Below are 18747 nucleotides of genomic sequence, written 5' to 3'. Positions count from 1 at the left end.
CATGTCCCCACACATTCCATGCCCCCCTGTGTCCCCACATCTCCATGCATGTCCCTAGGTGTGCCCTCGTGTCCCCATGTAACCCCATGTCCCCCTGTGTCCCCACGTGTGTCCCCTCTGTGTCCCCATGTCCCCACATGTGTCCCCTCTGTGTCCCCATGTCCCCACAAATGCCCCCCCGTGTCCCCTCTGTGTCCCTATGTCAGGGCTCTTTCTGCTCCCAGCACCTTCCTGGGCATCACTTGTCCCCAGAGCCATGGCCATGGGGTCCCTAATCCTGTCCCCCACCCGGATCCCCCACCCTGGATCCCCCCCGGCCCCCCAGACCCCCAGGCAGGCACAGGCCGGGCGCTGTGAACGGTCTTTAATGAGCAAACAACGGACGGCAGGTTCCTAAATTGGCCGTGTGGGACCACCCAGGGGGACACGGGACCCCCCACCAGGCACCCACCGGCCCCCAAACACCTACAGGGACCTACAGGGGGAGGGCACAGGGTGGTGGGGGGTGGGGAGCGGGCCAGGGCACCCCCAATAGCACCAGGGGGGACGGGAACCCCTCGGGGGGGGCCACACGCACCCGGACCCCCATCGGCACCGGGGGCAGCGCTGGGGGCCCGGTGGGCGAGAGGGGCCCCAGCACAGCCTGGAACAGGTGTCAGAGGGGTGGGGACACGTGTGCAGGTGTGCTGAGGGGCTCACCCGTGCACACACGTGTGCAAACACGCCTGGAGCGCGAGGGGGGACACAGGCGTGTGCTGGGGACACCTGGCTGGGCCCGGGCAGGGGTGACACGGGGGGACACGCGTGTGCACGCCTGTGCCAGGGCAGCTCGCTGGCCCCGTGCTCGGGCAGGGGGGTGTGTGACACCCCTCACTGCCGGGGGGGGCACGGAGAGGGGCAGGAACGGGGGTGTGGGGATGGGGAGGTGCAGGGATGGGGAAGGGGGGACAGGGATAGAGGGGAGGGTGAGAGGGGGCAGGAATGGGGCTGCAGGAGTGCAGGTGAGGGTCAGGCGTGGGGGAAAGGGATGGGAATGGGGGGCTGGGGTGTGGTGGGGGGTCAGGGATGGATGGTGGTGCAGGGATGGAGGTGGAGACGGGAGGACAGAGACGGGCACTGCGGTTAAGGGCGGTGATGGGGGTTAGGGATTGGGACTTGGTGATGGAGGACGGGCAGGAATAGGGTTCAGGGACGGTGATGGGGGTCAGGGGCAGGAAGGGGGGGGTCCCTGCGTCTCCCCTACGCTAGTGACACAAACCACTTCAGAGTATTTCCACGTGATGCACAAACAAGTCAAAAATTCACTGATCCAAACCCAACGTGCAAACAGAAAAGGGCCGGGGGGGCACCCGCTGCCCCCGGCCCTCCGCGGCCCCCGCGCACGGCCCCGCCGCCGGCACGGCCCCGCCGGCAGCACGGGGGCCAGGCAGGGCCCCCCGGCGAGGGGAGCCCCGCCCGAGCCGGGTCCGGGGGGCGCTGGGGGCGGCGCCCGGTCCTCAGTTGGGGGACAGGTCCCCGGCTCTACCAGATGCCGCTCGACCGGCCCCCGGGGGGAGCGAGAATCCGGGCCGAGGCTCGTTTTGGAACGTGGTCATCGATCTGAGAACCTGCCGGGCACACGGACAGACGGCGGGTGTCAGGGTGGGGGCAGCGGGGGCACGGTCCTGCAGAACCCCTCCGCCCAGCACCACCGGCAATGGGGACAGCAGGGGCTCAGTGTTCCCCCGGCGCTGCGGGGACAGGGGATGCTCCGTGTCCCCCCAACACTGCGGGGACAGGGGATGCTCCGTGTCCCTCAGCACTGCGGGGACAGGGGATGCTCCGTGTCCCTCAGCACTGCGGGGACAGGGGATGCTCCGTGTCCCTCAGCACTGCGGGGACAGGGGATGCTCCGTGTCCCCCCAACACTGCGGGGACAGGGGATGCTCCGTGTCCCCCCAACACTGCAGGGACAGGGGATGCTCCGTGTCCCTCAGCACTGCGGGGACAGGGGATGCTCCGTGTCCCCTCAGTGCCACTGGAGCATTGTCCAGGCACAGCGTGGGGAGCCGGGGCTGCCCGAGCACAGGACGCAGCTCCATCCTGCCTGGCACAGACCCCCAGACCGGCACAGACCCCCCCAGCCACTCCCCTGACCACCCCAGACCCCCGGCCAGTGCAGCCACACAACGGACAGTTCACAGAGGGAGGGAGGGGGGAGGGTTGAGGGGCTGCAGGGCCAGGGAAGGGGGCAACTCTGCTCTGCCACGGCTCCCTGCCCGGGAGAAGGGGGGCTGCACCCTGCGGGGGGGGGGGTGATGGGAGTGATGGGGATACCCTGAGGTGGCAGTAGGGACACCTTGGGGAGGGGGGTGACAGGACAGCCTGGGAGAAGGATGGCAGGACACCCTGGGGTGACAGTGGGAACACCCCGGGGGGGGCGATGGGGACGCTCGGGGGTGGCAAGTGCCCGGCCAGTGCCGGACACTGCCGGGTGTGGGGCTGCCGGTGAGCCCGGGGGGGCCCGAGGCCGGGGGGTCCAAGGCCGGGGGGCCGGGCCCCTCGCTGCGGCCCTGCTCTTACCGGAGAGGCTGAAGCTGGACTCGTGGAGGTCCCTCATGCCCCCGTGTCGCGTGGCCGGCCGGGTGGGCGTATCGGCCAGGGGCGTCCCCGTCTCTTTTTTCCCAGCATGCACAACCACGGCCACGTCCCCCAGGTACGGGGTGCGATCCACACCCCGCAGCTTCAAAGTCTGCCGGGAGCGAGAGAGAGAGCGGAGAGAGCGTCAGCACCCACCGGGGGGGGCTGCGGCCGGGGCCGGGGGGGCCCGCGGGGTGAGGGGTGCCAGGGCCCTACAGCGGGGTGCGGATCGGCCGGTCCGGGAGAGGGAAAGGGCTGGGGCATGCTGGGGCTGGGGCTGCGGTGTGGGGAGGAGGCTGCGGCTGGGGAGGGGGCACTCGGCGGGGTGCTGGGCAGGCTGAGGGGCTCCTGGTGCAGAGCAGCAGGACCGGGGGCTGGGGGAGGTGGGTGACCCTGGCAGAGCAGCCCCTCGCCCTGTCCCCCCAGCAATGCCAAGCCAAGCCAAGCCGTGCCAAGCCATGCCATGCCACGCCAAGCCCATGCGATACTCTGTGCCCTCCCCGCAGCCACACAGCTCCAGCCAGGCACTCCGGTGCTGGCCACCAGCTCCCTGTGACAGCACCAGGTCCCCCCTCGCAGCACCAGCACCGCCCCAGTCCCCCAGCACAGCCCCTACAGCCACGGCTCTGGGGCACAGGGTGGGCCCTGGGGCTGGGGGCTGCCAGAGCTCCTGGGTGTCGCGCCAGGGCAGCCCCAGCGGCGGTCACGGTGGCACGGGCAGCCCCTGCCAGGCGTGTCTGGTGCACGTGGTGCCACCGTGAGCCGTGGGGCTGCCTTGGGGGCACCCAGCAAAGGGCAGAGAGCCGGGACAGAGGGCTGGGGGGCCCTGACATTCAGCCTTGGGATGACCACGAGCCACACACGTGTTGGGACAACTGTCCCCTTGCAGTGCCAGCAAGGACCCAGGGAAGGGTCCTCCATCGCACACCCCCTGAGCCAGGCACGCTGTGCTCTTGTCACCTGCCCCAGCGTGGCACTGGCCATGGCACAGTGTGGCACGGCACTGTGGTGGCACAGACCCTTCTTCCACACTGCTGGGACCATCGTGGCCACCAGCCCCTTGTCCCATCCAGCACCCTGTGTGGTGCAGCCCTGCCCACACTGTGGCACCGCTCTGGCACTGATCTGGCACCGCTCTGGCACCGCTCTGGCACTGCTCTGCCCCGGCCCCCCCCGTACCTTCTCCCGCTGCACCAGCTTCTTGTAGGCGACGTCCGGGAAGGAGCGGAGGGGGCAGAACTTGCCGGTGCCCTCGGCACACATGAACACGCCGTTCTCGTAGACCACGCGCCCCGCGGCTGATGGTCACCAGGGCACCCCGTGGCACCGCATGTTCTCGTACAGGTTGATGTCCCCACCCTGCACCTGGGTGCTGGCCGAGATGGTCCTGGGCGGGGGGATGGCAACGGTGAGGGGTGCTGGTGGCACGGGGAGCCCCCTCCCCAGCCCCCTGCCATGGGCTGCACCTACTTGGTGGCCTCGGGGTCCCAGACCACGACGTCGGCGTCGGCCCCGGGGATGATCCGGCCCTTGCGGGGGTACAGGTTGTGGATCTTGGCGGCGTTGGAGCTGGTCACGGCCACGAAGCGGTTCTCATCCATCTTCCCCCCCACCTGACACAGGAGCGGGGGTGAGGACGTGCCAGGCTGTGTCCCATCCTATCCCTACAAGCCCCCACGGCACCCTAGAGGTGCTGCTGGGGCTGGGACCCTCGCCAGGACCCACTGGGGTGGCACTGGGGAGCACCTCACCCACCAGCAAACACCCCACAGGACGTCCCACCCCAGCAGAGCCCCCGGGCCAGCCCCGTGCCAGGGCCTGGCAGTGCCGTACCACGCCGCGCTCCCAGATGATGTTCATGCGGTCCTGCACCCCGCTGACACCGTGGGGGATCTTGGTGAAGTCCTCCTTGCCCATGGCCTTCTGCTTGGTGCTGAAGGGCCGGTGGTCCGAGGCCACGATGTTCAGCGTGTCGCTGCGGGGGGACAGGGCAGGGTGGGGATGGCACCCCTGGGGCTGCTCGGGGTGCCCGGGGAGCCCAGAGCCCAGGGAATGGGGCACCTACACCACGGGGTGCCTGGAGACCTGGGCACCTGGGGGGCAGGGTGCCCAGGGAATGGGGTACCCATGCAGGGAGTGCCCGGGGGGCAGGGTGCCCAGGGAATGGGGCATCTGTGCACGAGGATCCCCAAAGGAATGGGACACCCGTGCAAATGGGGTCCCCAGGGAGCTCAGTGCCCAAGGAATGGGGTACCCAGGAAATGGGACACTCACACCGTGGGGTGCCTGGAGAGCAAGGTGTCCAGGGAATGGGGTACCCTGGAAATGGGACACTCACACCGTGGGGTGCCTGGAGAGCAAGGTGTCCGGGGAATGGGGCACCCAGGGATGGGGACCCTGGGGAGTGGGATACCTGGGGAGTGAGGTGCCCAGGAAGCTCAGTGCCTGGGGAGGAGGGTGCCCAGGGTGGGGCCCGGGAGGGGCACCCACACCCCAGGAGCTCAGCGAGTGCTTGGGAAGTGCAGCACCCACAGAGCACGTCCCCGGGGCACACAGGTCCAGGGAGGGAGCAGAGAGAGCTCGGTGCCCGGGACATGGGGTGCCCGAAGGATGGGGTGCCTGGAGGGCACAGCACCAAGGGAGCAGGGCGATGGGGCGATGGCACAGCCAGGCAGCCTGGCACCCGGGAGCAGGACACTGGGGGTGTGCCGGACACCAGAAAGCCACCACGAAGCGTGGCTGGGGGGGGGGGGCAGAGTCTGGCAGTGCCTGGGTGGGGCCTCACTTGGCGAGCAGGCTCATGAGGTAGGCGGAGGTGTTGGTGTCGAGGCGCAGCGGCGGCACGGTGACGTAGGCGGCGGCGTGGAACCAGTCCTGGTGGTAGTAGTGCAGCCCGGTGAGCGTGGCGTGCGCCGTGGTCGTCTCCGCGTACACCACCTTCCCTGCCGGGGCGGAGGCACACGCGTGTGCGAGGGCACGGGTGCGAGGGCACGGGTGTGTGTGCACTGGCCATGCCCAGACCCCCATGCACCCATCAGGCCACGAGCCCTGTGTCCACGTGTGTGCTCACGTGTGTGTCCACATGTGTGCTCACTTGCGTGTCCCAGGGGTGCTCACATGTGTGTCCACGTGTGTACTCACGTGTGTCCTGGGGGTGCTCACGTGTGTGTCCCAGGGGTGCTCACATGTGTGCCCCATGGGTGCTCACACATGTGTCCCCCCTGGGTGCTCACATGTGTGTCCATGTGTGTACTCACGTGTGTGTCCCCTGGGTGCTCACGTGTGTGTCCCGGGGGTGCTCATGTGTGTGCCCCATGGGTGCTCACACGTGTGTCTCAGGGGTGCTCACATGTGTGCCTCGTGGGTGCTCCTGTGTGTGTCCTGGGGGTGCTCACGTGTGTGCCTTGGGGGTGCTCACGTGTGTGTCCCAGGGGTGCTCATACGTGTGTCCCAGGGGTGCTCACGTGTGTGCCTCGTGGGTGCTCACACATGTGTCCCCTGGGTGCCCGGTGGCTGCGGTTCCAGGTGTGGAACACACCCGTGCGAGGGCACGGCCCCACAGGACACACGTGTTCCTGTGCCCACGTGTCTGCTCCCTCCCGTGTCTCCGGGTGCCCGTGTGTCTCTGCGTGTCCACAGCTCTACCACCCACGTCCACGTTCCTCCAAGCCCCCAACCTCCCCGGTGCCCACGTGTGTCCCGTGTCCGTGGGTGTTTCTGTGCCCACACAGGTGCTCCTTGCCCACATGGTCTCCACCCGTGTCCCTACCTTGCATCTTGGCAGCAGCGATGACGTCCCCTGCAGACATGCTGGACACGTTCACCAGGTACACAGGGCAGTGGGTCTGTGGAGAGCGGGTCAGTGGCACTGTCCCTGTGGCACCGTCCCTGTGGCACCCTGGCTCCACGGGGACCCCCCCCCAGAACTGAGATGCCCACTCTCAGCCCACCCCACGCTCAGGACCACTCACCCTGTTGGCGATGGTGATGACACGGTGCGTGGCCTCGGCTTCCAGCTGCGGAGAGAGCCAGCAGTGACACGTGTGGCATGGCACAGTGGCCCCAAGGGTGGGTGGGGGACACAGTGATGGGTGGGATGTCCCAGAGTGTCCCAGAGCATCCCAGCTATGACCCGTGCCACCAGACATCACCCACCTCTTCGGGCCGGCTGATCTCAATGCCCTCCGGTCCCGTGATGCCCAGATCCAGCGCTTCCTTGGCTCCCTGAGGGATTTGGGGGGTCAGGTGGGGGTTCTGCTGCCCCAGGCTGGGGGCCTATGGCACCCCCTGTCCCCCTGCGCTCACCTCAGCCACCAGCTCTCCGTTCTCGGCGTGGACGCGGGCGATGGCGCCGAAGTCGCGGCAGGCGCGCAGGACCTGGTAGAGCTCGCTGTCCCGCAGCATGTACAGGTCCTTGTAGGTCATGAACATCTGGAAGGAGTTCACCCCCCTTCTCCCGCACCAGCGTCTCCATCTCTGCCTTCACCTGTGCCGGGACGGGGAGCTCGGTGTGGACCCGCTCCCCACGAGGGGCCCATCGCAGGGCGGGGACAGACACACCCCCCGGGGACACGGGATGGGGGATTTGTGGGTGATTTGGGGAGCGACAGCTGCCGAGGGGCGTGGAGGGGATTTTCTCACACCCCGGGGGGCACTCGCTCCATCCCTCCACTCCCTGCTCTGTCTGGGGGGGTCGGGGCCGGGGTCTCCCCACGGCACAGCCAGGAGCCAGGTCTGATCCCCCTCTGGCAGCTTTGGGGGGATTGCAGGGGCTGAGCGTGCTGTGGGACGTGGTCCAGGCACCAAGCCCCCATCGCCATCCCCATGGGGGTCATGCTGCAGGCTGGGGTCCCCCCAGACCGGGACCACCATCCCTGGGCACCCTGGCCCTCCCTTTGGAGTAGCACCACCTTCCCTTCCCGGCGAGGGGCTCAGCCTCGCAGGGACCGACCCCCTGCCCCAGGGGAACCCCTGAGCCCCTGCCCTGCTGAGCCCGGCTCAGGGCAGCTCAAAAGGCAGCCTGGGGGCTCAGCCCACCTCCCAGGCAGCTAATGGGATCAACGGGGCAGGGAATTAGTCCCAGCAGCTGCTCCCGGGCTCCCGGAGCCGTGCCGGACTCACCTTGGGCGCCCACCAGGTGATGCCCATGTGCAGGGCGTAGTCACAGCACACCTTGGGGTCGGCCAGGCTGCGGCACTTCTCGTAGGCGTCCAGCAGCGACGTCTCCTTGTCGGGCAGGACGTGGCCGATGATCATTGTCGTGCCCCCCACCAGCGCTGCCTGCGGGGCACAGGGACCGCGGTGGGGGGGCAGGATTCACCCCCCACCTGCCGGCACCGACCCTGCCTGGCCATGAGCCAGGGGAGCCCTCAGATGCCAGGCCGGGGTGGCCACATTTGGGAACAGCATTGCCCGCAGGCAGGGAACACATTTGGGTGGCCACATTCGGGAACGGCATTGCCCGCAGGCAGGTGGGGGCCCTGGGTGCAGGCAGGGCCCCTCCACGTGTCCTTGGCCCCGCCCACAGCTCCCCATTTGCAGCAGCACATCTGGGCACACAGCACATCTGGAGAGCCCCATCCTGTCACCGCTGGGGCACCCGCTGTCCCAGCTGCACAACCCGCTGGATTTGGGGGGCCCAGCAGCCCCCCGGCACAGAGCCCTGTGTGGGGTGGGGCCGCAGGGAGCCCCCCCTCTGCAGCGTGGGCGGCAGGGCAGGCGCTGTGGCACCGCCAGTGTCCCCGGCTCACCCAGCCCCGCTAATCCCCAAAGCTCCTTTGCCCATCGCCCTCACGGGAGGTGCCGGCGCGGTGCCACGAGGCGGGTGATGGTGATGGGAAGCAGGCCTGGCATGGGGTGCCTGTGGGCACTGCACTGTCCCCTGTCCCCCAGGGACTCCAGCACTGAGCCCCCTGCCCAGGGACACTGGACACCCCGGGGACAGGCACGGCCAGCGCTGGCCTGGCACAATGGCTGCTCTGTGCAGGCACTGGGGACAGCGGGACAAGCTGCAGGGACAATCCTGGGCTGGCCCCTCGACACCCCCAGCCAGCGGCACCTGGTACATGGTGCCACCAACACAGGGAGGGCAGAGGGTCCCCGAGCTGGCACAGGCTGCCACGGCCCCAGAGTGGGAGGAGAGTGCTGGCAGGAAGGGGACATGATGGATGGGGACATGGGGACAGGCGGTGCCACACCACAGCGCCGCTCTGGAGCTGACGCTGCCGGGGATGCCCGCGCTGCTGGGGCAGAGAGCTGCACCCCACCACAGCACCAGTGCCCCGGGGAGCCCCCCCAGAGCGGGGGGCAGACCCCCACAGCAGGGGCTCAGGGTGAGGGGTACCTTGGTGCCGTGGTAGAAGTCATCGACACAGGTGGCGTTCATGAAGGTCTGGTGGAAGTGGGTGCTGGTGTCGATGCCGCCCGGGATGACGAGCTTGCCGGTGGCGTCGATGACCTTGGCGCCGCCGGGGATCATCAGCTCGCGCCCCACTTGCTGGATGATGCCGTTCTCGATGTAGACGTCGGCCTCGAGCGTGCAGTCGTCGTTCACCACCTTCCCCCCCTTGATGAGGATCCGCATGGTGGCCGCGTTGGCCATCATGGTGCTGTGGGGCAGGGCGGTGCCGGGGTGACCACCGGGAGCTCCCATGGCTGGGGGGGGTCACCCCATTGCCCACCCTTGCCAGAGATGCCCCGGTGCAGGGCTCAGGCTGCACATCCTCCATGGGCCATGTCAATGGATTATCCCGGGAAATCCGCGGAGAGGAGGGGCCCTGGCACCGAGCCGGGGGCTGCCACCCCACTGAGCCCCCTGCTCCGGTGACACCAGTCTGCACCCTGGCCAGTGCTACCCCTCCTGTGGTCCCTGCACCCAGAGCAGGGCTGCTGGACCCCATCCCTGCCCGTCCCCCATTGCCCCCCAATTCCCCCCAGCTGCTGGTGCCATGCGTGCTGAGGGGACTCTGCTTGGTGTCCCCATGAGGTGACAGCACTCACGCCTGGGGCAGGCTGCCTGCCTGTCTCTGTGGGTGACTGGGACTGGCACAGAGAGCACTAGGACTCGCACCACCCGAGGGGGTCTCTGCCCACAGTGCCAGATCTGCCGGAGACCCCCACGCTGCCCCAGCACTGCCTGAGCCCCCGGCAGGGAGGGGCGTCCCCAGACACGATCCATAAGTCATTGGTGAAGGTCAAACACCATCGACCTGTTGGAGCAGGGACAGCACGTGCCAGCTGTGCCCACTCGGGGGGCATGAGGTGGGCTGGGACCCCAGCAGAACCCCCAACCCAGAGACCCCACTGCAGGAGCCCCCAGGGACCCCTCCACCAGACAAAGGCCAGGGAATCCACGTGTGCAGCGTGGCACAGCCCGGTGTTGCTGGCACGATGCTGGCACCAAGCAGCCCTGTGTGAACAACCCCCGATGCCCACCCAACCTCTGTGTCCCCAGAGCCCTGGACGGGCACACCAGAGCCAGCACTGAGCCACGGGGCAGAGGGTGCTGCTGGTGGGGGCTCAGACCTTGTGGCAAGGGGTGATCGGTGCCCCCACGGCCCCGCTGCTGCTCCAGTGGGTGCTGGGACCCAGGCACAGCTCTAAAGGGACAGTCCTGAGCTGTGCTGGCCCTTCCCAGTGCCCACCCCAACAGCTGCAGGGCAGCAAATGGCTTCCCAGGCCCCGGAGCTGGCGGGAGCCGTGGTGTCGTGGGGCTGGGTCAGGCTTTGCCAGCAGCTGGGCACTGCCGGAGCCACGGGCCAGAGCAGCTGCGGGGGGCGAGTGGCCGTGCCCACCAGGGACCACCACCATGCTGGGGGGCACCAGGAGCTCCTCCTGGGCCAGCTCCTGCCCTGGGGCTGTGCGGTGGCAGTGCCAGCCCTGCCGTGGGTGAGCCCGGTGCCAGCCAGCGCCTCATCCCGCTGCCCTTGCTCCAGAACAGGGAAGCAGGAGCAGCTGCCGGGGTCCTGCAGCAGCCCCCCTCGGGAATGTCACTGGCATGCACAGCTGTGTCACTGCTGAGGGACCCTCCCTAAGCACCGAGGCGGGCTGGCAGTGACCTCGTGCAGCATGCCAGGTCACTGTGGCACGCTGGGCACTTGTCACCTCAGCCCAGTTGGTCCCACGCCCACATCTGCCCCCAGCTCTGCCTCCAGTACTGAGGCAAGCCACTGCCCCACGTGAGGGCTGTGCTGGGGGGCACCCAGACCCACGGCACCACTGCCAGGGATGAGGGGAATGAGGGAGATGACGGGTACAAGGAAGATGAGGGGGATGACGGGCACAAGGAGGATGAGGGGGATGATGGGCACAAGGAGGATGAGGGGATCAGCCCCAGCCAGAGACCCTCCGAGTCCCCTTGTCAGCCAGGGTGGGCCAAGACACCAGGGCTGAGACCCACTTGGGTGGGGTGGGAGCAGAGGGGACGAGCTGGTGCCCAGAGTGCCACCACAGTGCCCACCGCCCCCACGACACCCGGGGACACCAGGACAGGGCTGGGCCAGGCAGGAGGATCCAGGAGGGTGGTGCGGGGGGGAGATGGTGCAGCACAGAGGGGGCGCGGGGGGAGGTGTCACGTCGCACCCCGAGATGAAAGCGGGTTGTGGTGACGGACGGATCTGGAGCACGGAGCGTGCGGGGAGCAGCCAGTGCTGCCGCAGCACCCACCGCCCTGAGACCCCCGGCACGGGGGGATGGGGCACGGGGGGCTGCTGGCCGTGGGGGAAGGGGTGAGCATGGCAGAGCATGGCACAGAGGGGGCAGGGCTGGTGGGGGACAGGGCATTGCTGGGGGCACAGGCGTGGGCTGGCCACCGTGCACAGACAAGGGCTGGCAGCTCCACACGCTGCCTGTAGCCTTGGCCACCGTGGAGCCACCCACGCCACTGCCGCTGCTGTCCCCACACTGCCCTCATTCCACTGTGCCAGGCCCCTTTCCCACCCCCTCCTCAGGGACCCTTGACCACCCCCTGGACCGCCGCAGGAGAGCCCTGCTGTCCCTGTGCCACCACTCCCCAGTCCCCGTGCCCAGCCCCAAGTGCCCACTGAGGCCTCTCTGGCACAGCAGCGTCCCCAGCTCACACCAGTGCCCCCATCACCCCCAGTGCCCCTCAGCTCACCCCCAGTGCTCACACCGGTGCCCCCAGCTCACACCGAGCATCCCCGGAGGCTCTGCCCCTCCGTGCCCCAGCCCGTGCCGCAGTGCCAGCGTGGCACCAGCCCCGGTGACACCGGGGCCATGGCCCGCGCCCCGGCCAGCCGCTGCAGCGTGGCGGCACGGCCAGCATCAGCCGGTGTGGCCGAGCTGGCGCGGTGGCCGGAGGTTTCCTGCCAGACAACGAACAGGCTCCCGCGCTGGGCAGAAACGCAGCGTCAGCGCCGGGGAGGCCACCGCCATCCCGGGGACCCCCGCCCACCCCGCGCCGCAGCCCCCGGCCGCCTCGGCAGGCGGTGGCCGCGGCGCCGCTCCCGGCACACAAAGCGGCGCGGCCGTTCGGGGGGCTCGCAGCCCCCCCAGCCCCGCCGGCTGCCGCGGGGACAGCTGTGACCCCGGCAGGACAAAGGGACCCCGGCCCGGCGGGGGCTGCCGGGGGCACCTGTTGGGGCCGGGGCGGCTGCCGGGCCCGGCCTTTGTGCCGGGGCTGCCGCATTGTGCGGCGGGGCCGGGGGGCCCTCACCGCCCCCCGCTTTTGTCTGCGCCGCCGAGCCCCCGGCACCCGCCCTGCCCGCGCCCACCCTGCCGGCGGGTGCCCCGACGGGACCCCGCTTTGTCAGGGCTGGGCTCGGCGACCGTCCCTCCGGTGACACCGACCCGCGACTGCCGGCCGGAGGCGGTGGTGGGGTGGGCATCGCCCCCCGCCCGGGAAATGTCCCGCGGGGGGTTCGCCACGGCCCCCCAGAGCTGCCCCTGCCCAGGACGGTGCCGGGGTCCCACCGACCGCCCCCCCGGCCGGGACGAGCTGCGGTGCCACCGAGCCACCGCCCCGGGAGGGAGCGGGAGAGCCGCGGAGGCCGCGATGGGCGGGCGGAGGGCCAGGGATGCTCCGCCAGAGGCAGAGCGCGGGATGCTGCCGGCGGGAGGCCGGTCCTCGTCTCCGCGGGCACCTTGGCACGGCCCGGCCGGGCACGGGAGCGGTGCGGCCACGCCCGAACGAGCGAGGGGCGCTGCGGCGGGTCTCGGTGCGGGCTCCGGGCACCGCAGAGGGTCCCAGCCCCGCTCTCCGGTCCCCGTTCCTCCCCGGCGCTGCCCCCCGGGTCATTGCGGCAGGAGGCCGGGGCAGCGGGCACCGAGCCGGAGGTGCTGCCAGCCGGGGGAACCTGGCCGGGGGTCCCCGGCGGAGAGCGGGGCCGTCCCGCGGTGCGGGGCGCCGGGCTGGGCGCAGCCCCGGTGCGGGCCGGGCCCGGGCGAGGCGCGGGGCGGTGCCGCTGCGGCGGGTCCCGGTGCGGGGTCCGGGGGGCGCGGGGGGTCCCAGTGTGAGGTCCGGGGGGCGCGGGGGGGTCTCGGCCCCGCCGGCCCGCGGCGGCCCCGCAGACAAAGCCCGGGGCCGCCCAGCACAAAGGATGCTCCGAGCCGGGGCGGGGCCGCCCGGGAGCCCCGGCGGAACAATGGGCCGGGCCCGGCGGGACCCCCGCCACCCCCCGCCCGCCGCCCCGCGGTCCCCGCTCCGCCGCGCCCCGCGCACCTGCTGCTCCGCTCCCGGTCGCGACACGGCGCCGACGAGGGAGCCTTGCCCGCTCGGGGCGGAGCAGCCGTCCCCGGCGCCACACCCCACCGGGGCGAGCCCCTCGCGCTGTCGCGACACCATCGCCCTGTCGTGACAGGTGACTCGCCACCGGCGGGCGGCGGCCACACACAACCTTTCTGCCCCGCGGTACCCCGGCCGGGGGTGCCGGGATACCCCCTCCGTCCTCGCCTACAGCAGCACACGCGCATGTCGAGATACACGCACCTGTCGCGACCGTCCCGCCCGCCGCGGTAACGAGTCAGGTCCCGCCGGTGCGGGAAGCCCCGCACCCATCCCGGCCCGACCCCCCGGCCCCGCCCGGCCCCGCCCGGCCCCGCGGTACCTCCCGCTCCCGGTGCCGCTCCCGGTGCCGCTCCGGCCGCGATCGCCGCTCACCCCAACCTGCGCCGCGGGGGCGGGGCCTCGCTCCCCTCGGCCAATCGCGGCTCGCTCTGGCCGGCGGGGGCGGGGCCGGGCCCCCAGCAGGGTGGGCTGCGCGCGGCATGACTGACAGGCGGAGGGGGCGTGGCCATGGCCCGCGGCCCCGCCCCCCGCTCCCTGCACGCGCCGTTGCCGTGGTGACGGAGCGCGCGGGGCGACCCCGGTGACCCCCCCCGGGAGCCCCCCGGGAGCCCCCCGAGACCCCACACGGCCCCTGCCCACAGTCCATCGCCCCCGGAGCGACCTCCCCCAGGGCATCGCCCCAGAGCCCCCCATGGCACCCGGTGGCCCCCCCATAGTCCCCTCAACAGCCCCCCATAGTCCCCCATGGCAACCCCCACCACAGATCCCTCCCATGGCACCCAACGGTCCCCCATGGCCCCCCGACATCCCCAGAGCATCACATCGCTCCCCATGGCCCCCCTCCGACATCCCCATGTGCCCCTCCCAGCACAGCCCAGTAACACCCAGCAGTGCCCAGTAACACCCAGGGGTTCCCAGTGCAGCCCTCACAGCCCAGTTGTACCCAACACAGTCCAGTAACACCCAGTAGTGCCCAGCACAGCCTGGCATACTCCTCAGCACTCAGCACAGCCCAGCTACAGCCAGTGAGGACCAGTAACATCCAGGATTTCCCACTAACACCCAGCACAGCCCATCTCGGCAGCCTCGGGCTCCCCATGCTGGGGATGGGACACAGGACACGCTGGTGCTGTTCCCACCCTGTGCCCTGTGAGCAGCCCCAGGGACTGGTGGCACCGGGCACGGGGTGTGCTGGATGTGGCCCTTGGCACCCGTGGGGTCGGAGCTGGTGCAGCGCTGGGGACACGAGGCTGAGGGACCTGCTGCCCCATCCCAATCCCCAGTTCCTGTCCCATCCCATCCCTGCTGTGCCACCCTGTCCTCAGGCACTGCCCAGCTCTGCCAGGTCCTGTCCCCTGAGCACTTTGGTGGCTCCTGGGCTGTGCTGTCTCCCCTGAATCAGAGGGCACTGGGCACACACGTTCAGCTCTTGTCTGCCAGGAACCCCGGGCCCTTCCCACAGAGCTGCCCCAGCCCGTGGCACTGCCAGGGGCTCTTCCTACCTTGGGGCAGGATGTGAAATTTGTCCTTGTCAGGGCCCTGCTGGTTCCTTCTCCAGCCGGGCTCCATCCCAGAGCAGCAGCATCCATGGGCACAGGGACTGGTCCTTGAATGTTTGGTCATCACAGAGTCACAGATTTGGATGGGAAGAGACCTCAAGCTCATCCCATTTCTCCCCATCATGGGCAGGGACACCTTCCACCAGCCCACGGTGCTTCAAGCCCCGTCCAGCCTGGCCTTGGACACTTCCAGGGATCCAGGGGCAGCCACAGCTTCTCTGGGCAACCTGAGCCAGGGCCTCCCCACCCTCCCAGACAGGAATCTCTTCCCCATACCCCAACTAACCCTGCCCTCTGGTGCTGGGAAGCCACTCCCCCTTGTCCCCAGTCCCTCTCCAGCTCTCCTGGAGCCCCTTTAGGCTCTGGAAGGGGCTCCAAGGTCTCCCTGGATCCTTCCCTTCCCCAGCTGAGCCCCCCCAGCTCTCCCAGCCTGGCTCCAGAGCAGAGGGGCTCCAGCCCTGGCAGCATCTCTGGGGCCTCCTCTGGACTCTCTGCAGCAGCTCCACGTCCTTGTGCTGCTGTTGGGAACCTCGTTAAGATCTGATGATTAGAGCTGCCTGTGCCCAAATTCAGATGCAAACAAGACCATGTGCTGAAATCAACAGTATGGATTTTATTTAACAATAAATATGAAGCAGAGAGACAGAAAGAAATAGAAAAGGGGGGAGAGAGAGAGAGGGAAAGAGAGAGAGAGGGAAAGAGAGAGAGAGAGTCCCACCCATAGATCCAACCATGTCCCCTTGGTTCTTCTTCACCCTGGGCTTCTCGGCGGTGGGATGGAGGCCCCAGTTCATAGCTCTGTGCAGAAGGAGGGTCTGGCTGGAAAATCCACAAAGCCCACCCTCGACTTTCTAATCTCACTGTTTATGCACTGTTTGTTAGCAAACAAAGGAATTAGTGTTCATTGGCTACAACTTACATAGTTCTCTTATTAATTAGTATTCTATCTTTTATTGGTTAAATGATTCTCTCTCTTTTCATGCTCATTACTCTGAATGCTCAGTCTCTCTCTTCCTTTGGGTTGGTGGGTTTCTTGGGTTGGTGGTCCATGAGTTGCTGGTCATGATCTGCCCCTGCTGGATTTACCTTTTACTCAGCTGGAGCTGATTTCTGCACAATTGCTGAGCTGGTTTTAGTGGTTTCTTCCTTATCTTGGGGGTTCTGCCAAATGTCCTTGTGGCCATAAATTCTGTGTTCTTTGTATCCACTCTCAGTGACACATCCTTCTTCCCAAGCTTCGTTAACTTCCTTCTAGACCTGAGATCACTGAATTCACCTTCCCAGCACCCAGACCACAGAACTGTGCTCTTTAACTCCCAACAGACCCCCGAGCTGGAGGCAGCTCTGCAGGGGGGTCTCAGCTGAGGGGGCAGAGGGGCAGGATCCCCCCTCCCCTGCTGCCCACGCTGTGGGATCAGCCCAGGGCACGGGGGGTTTTTGGGACGGGTCAGATCGAGCCTCTCACTCACCAGCACCCCGAGTCCTTCTCCTCAGGGCTGCTCTCCATCCCCAGCCTGGACTGATCCTGGGGATTGCCCCTCCCTGGTGCAGCACCAACACTTGGCCTTGTCCTTTGACAGCCCTGTGGCACCTGCTCACACCACCCCCCACAGGTCACACCCACCACTGCCCACCCTCTGTCCCCCCACCAACCCCAGGGGGTCCCCTGGGTCGTGCTCCAGCCCCCATCACCTTTGGGGCCGGCACAGGGACGGGGGTTCCCCAGGAGTCCCACCATTCCCCTGGCACAGGGATGAGGGATCCCCAGGAGTCCCACCATTCCCCTGGCACAGGGATGAGGGATCCCCAGGAGTCCCACCATTCCCCCGGCACAGGGATGGGGGGTCCCCAGGAGTCCCACCATTCCCCTGGCACAGGGACAGGGGGTCCCCAGGAGTCCCATCATTCCCCTGGCACAGGGATGGGGTTCCCCAGGAGTCCCACCATTCCCCCGGCACAGGGATGAGGGATCCCCAGGAGTCCCACCATTCCCCTGGCACAGGGACGGGGGGTCCCCAGGAGTCCCACCATTCCCCTGGCACAGGGATGAGGGTTCCCCAGGAGTCCCACCATTCCCCTGGCACAGGGACAGGGGGTCCCCAGGAGTCCCACCATTCCCCTGGCACAGGGACGGGGGGTCCCCAGGAGTCCCACCATTCCCCTGGCACAGGGATGAGGGTTCCCCAGGAGTCCCACCATTCCCCTGGCACAGGGACAGGGGGTCCCCAGGAGTCCCACCATTCCCCTGGCACAGGGACGGGGGGTCCCCAGGAGTCCCACCATTCCCCTGGCACAGGGACAGGGGGTCCCCAGGAGTCCCACCATTCCCCTGGCACAGGGACGGGGGGTCCCCAGGAGTCCCACCACTCCCCCGGTGCTGCCCGGCTGGAGGGGAAGCTGAGGCAGGAGCTGTGTGGGGCAGTTTCCTGACCCACAGCTCAGGGGGCAGAAATGGGGAGTCCCACTGGGCTGGGGCCTCTGCACCCCCACACCTCGGCCCAGGGCTGCACAAGCAAAGCCCCCAGTGTCCCGGGGAGCTGGGCTCAGCCCACAGCCCTCACACCCAGAACTGGGACTCCACTGCCCCAAGACCCCATCAGGACCTCGTCAGGACCTCGTCATCTCTGGGCTGGAACCCCACTGTTCACCCACACTCCACCGTCCCCTGGACCCCACCACCTGCTGAGACCTAAGTGCCCACTGGGACCCCACCATCTGCCAGGACCCCATCCACTGCCCACCAGGACCCCAGTTCCCACTGGAACTGCGCCATTGCCTGGATCCCACCACCCACTGGGACCCCACTGCCCTCCAGGACCCCACAGTCACCTGGACCCCACCCCCTGCCAGGGCTCCACCACCATCTGGATCCCACCACTGGTGCGGGGATCCTCCCACCCACTGGGACCCCACCACAAGCACTGGGACCCCACTATTTGTGCTGGGATCCTACCACTCATTAGGACCACAGCCACCAGGATCCAAGCACCAGTCCTGGAACCCCACCACTGCCTGAACCCCACCCCTCTTGGGAGCCCACCACCTGTACTAGTAGCCCCCTGCCCACTGGGGCCACTCCTTCTGGGATCCTACCACCCCTTGGGACCCCTCATCTGCTGGGATCACACCATCACCTGGACTTCACCATCTGCACTAGGATCCCACTGCTCTCCAGGGTCATGGCAATAGTGCTGGGATCCCACCACCACTGGGATCCCACCACTGGGCCCCCACTGCCCACCAGGACCCCAAAGCCACCACAATCCCAGCACCTGCCAGGGCCCCACCATCATCTGGATCCCACCAGCACTGCTGGGATCCCCCCACCCCAGGGTCCCCCCACCCTGCCACTCACAGACCACACGACCACACGTAAGGGTTTTTTTTTTTTTTTCCTCTTTTTTTTTTCCTCTTTTTTTCCTCTTTTTTTTTTTTGCACAAAACAGGACATTTATTCAAGTGTTCTCCAGCACAAGTACATTAGAAAGGAGCTTGTCTGTATTATACTCTTCTGGGCACCAAAGAAAAAGAAAAGGAGGATGGGATGGAAGCGGGACGGACAGACTTTCTACATCTGCTGCACGCATTGACCTTTATTAGTTCAGAACAGCTATGTCACGAGCAATACTCACACAGATACAACAGCGCCGGGCGCCCGCGGCACCTCCGGCCGTGAAATGCACAGTTCAGCGGCAATAAATAGAGAAGCGACCCTAAAAAAACAAACCAACAAAAAAACAGGGGCAACGAACCGAGAGAGAAGTAGAAAATAAACCGGGGGGGGGGTGTTTGGGGCTGGGGGGGCGGGAGAAGGGGAGGGAGAGC

The 18747-nt window shown here is 68.0% G+C and overlaps 2 protein-coding genes across 3 annotated transcripts in view; one reads left to right on the top strand and one right to left on the bottom strand.

Annotated features, from left to right (window-relative positions):
- The window catches only part of PREB (prolactin regulatory element binding), a 345777-nt gene that overhangs the window by 64040 nt on the left and 262990 nt on the right, over positions 1-18747 (top strand). The gene's annotated exons all lie outside the window — the stretch shown is intronic.
- On the bottom strand, positions 350-13780 carry DPYSL5 (dihydropyrimidinase like 5). Its single transcript, XM_064650819.1, is given in 14 exon segments — positions 350-1607; positions 2563-2731; positions 3799-4006; positions 4090-4232; positions 4453-4594; positions 5405-5561; positions 6389-6464; positions 6591-6635; positions 6775-6843; positions 6925-7068; positions 7070-7105; positions 7741-7899; positions 8963-9227; positions 13683-13780. Coding segments are annotated over 13 exon segments (1695 nt in total). The 5' UTR covers positions 9224-9227; positions 13683-13780; the 3' UTR covers positions 350-1521.

The sequence above is a fragment of the Pseudopipra pipra genome, chromosome 3, assembly GCF_036250125.1.
Source record: "Pseudopipra pipra isolate bDixPip1 chromosome 3, bDixPip1.hap1, whole genome shotgun sequence".
Lineage (NCBI taxonomy): Eukaryota > Metazoa > Chordata > Aves > Passeriformes > Pipridae > Pseudopipra > Pseudopipra pipra.
This window is presented reverse-complemented; position numbering and strand designations above follow the sequence as displayed.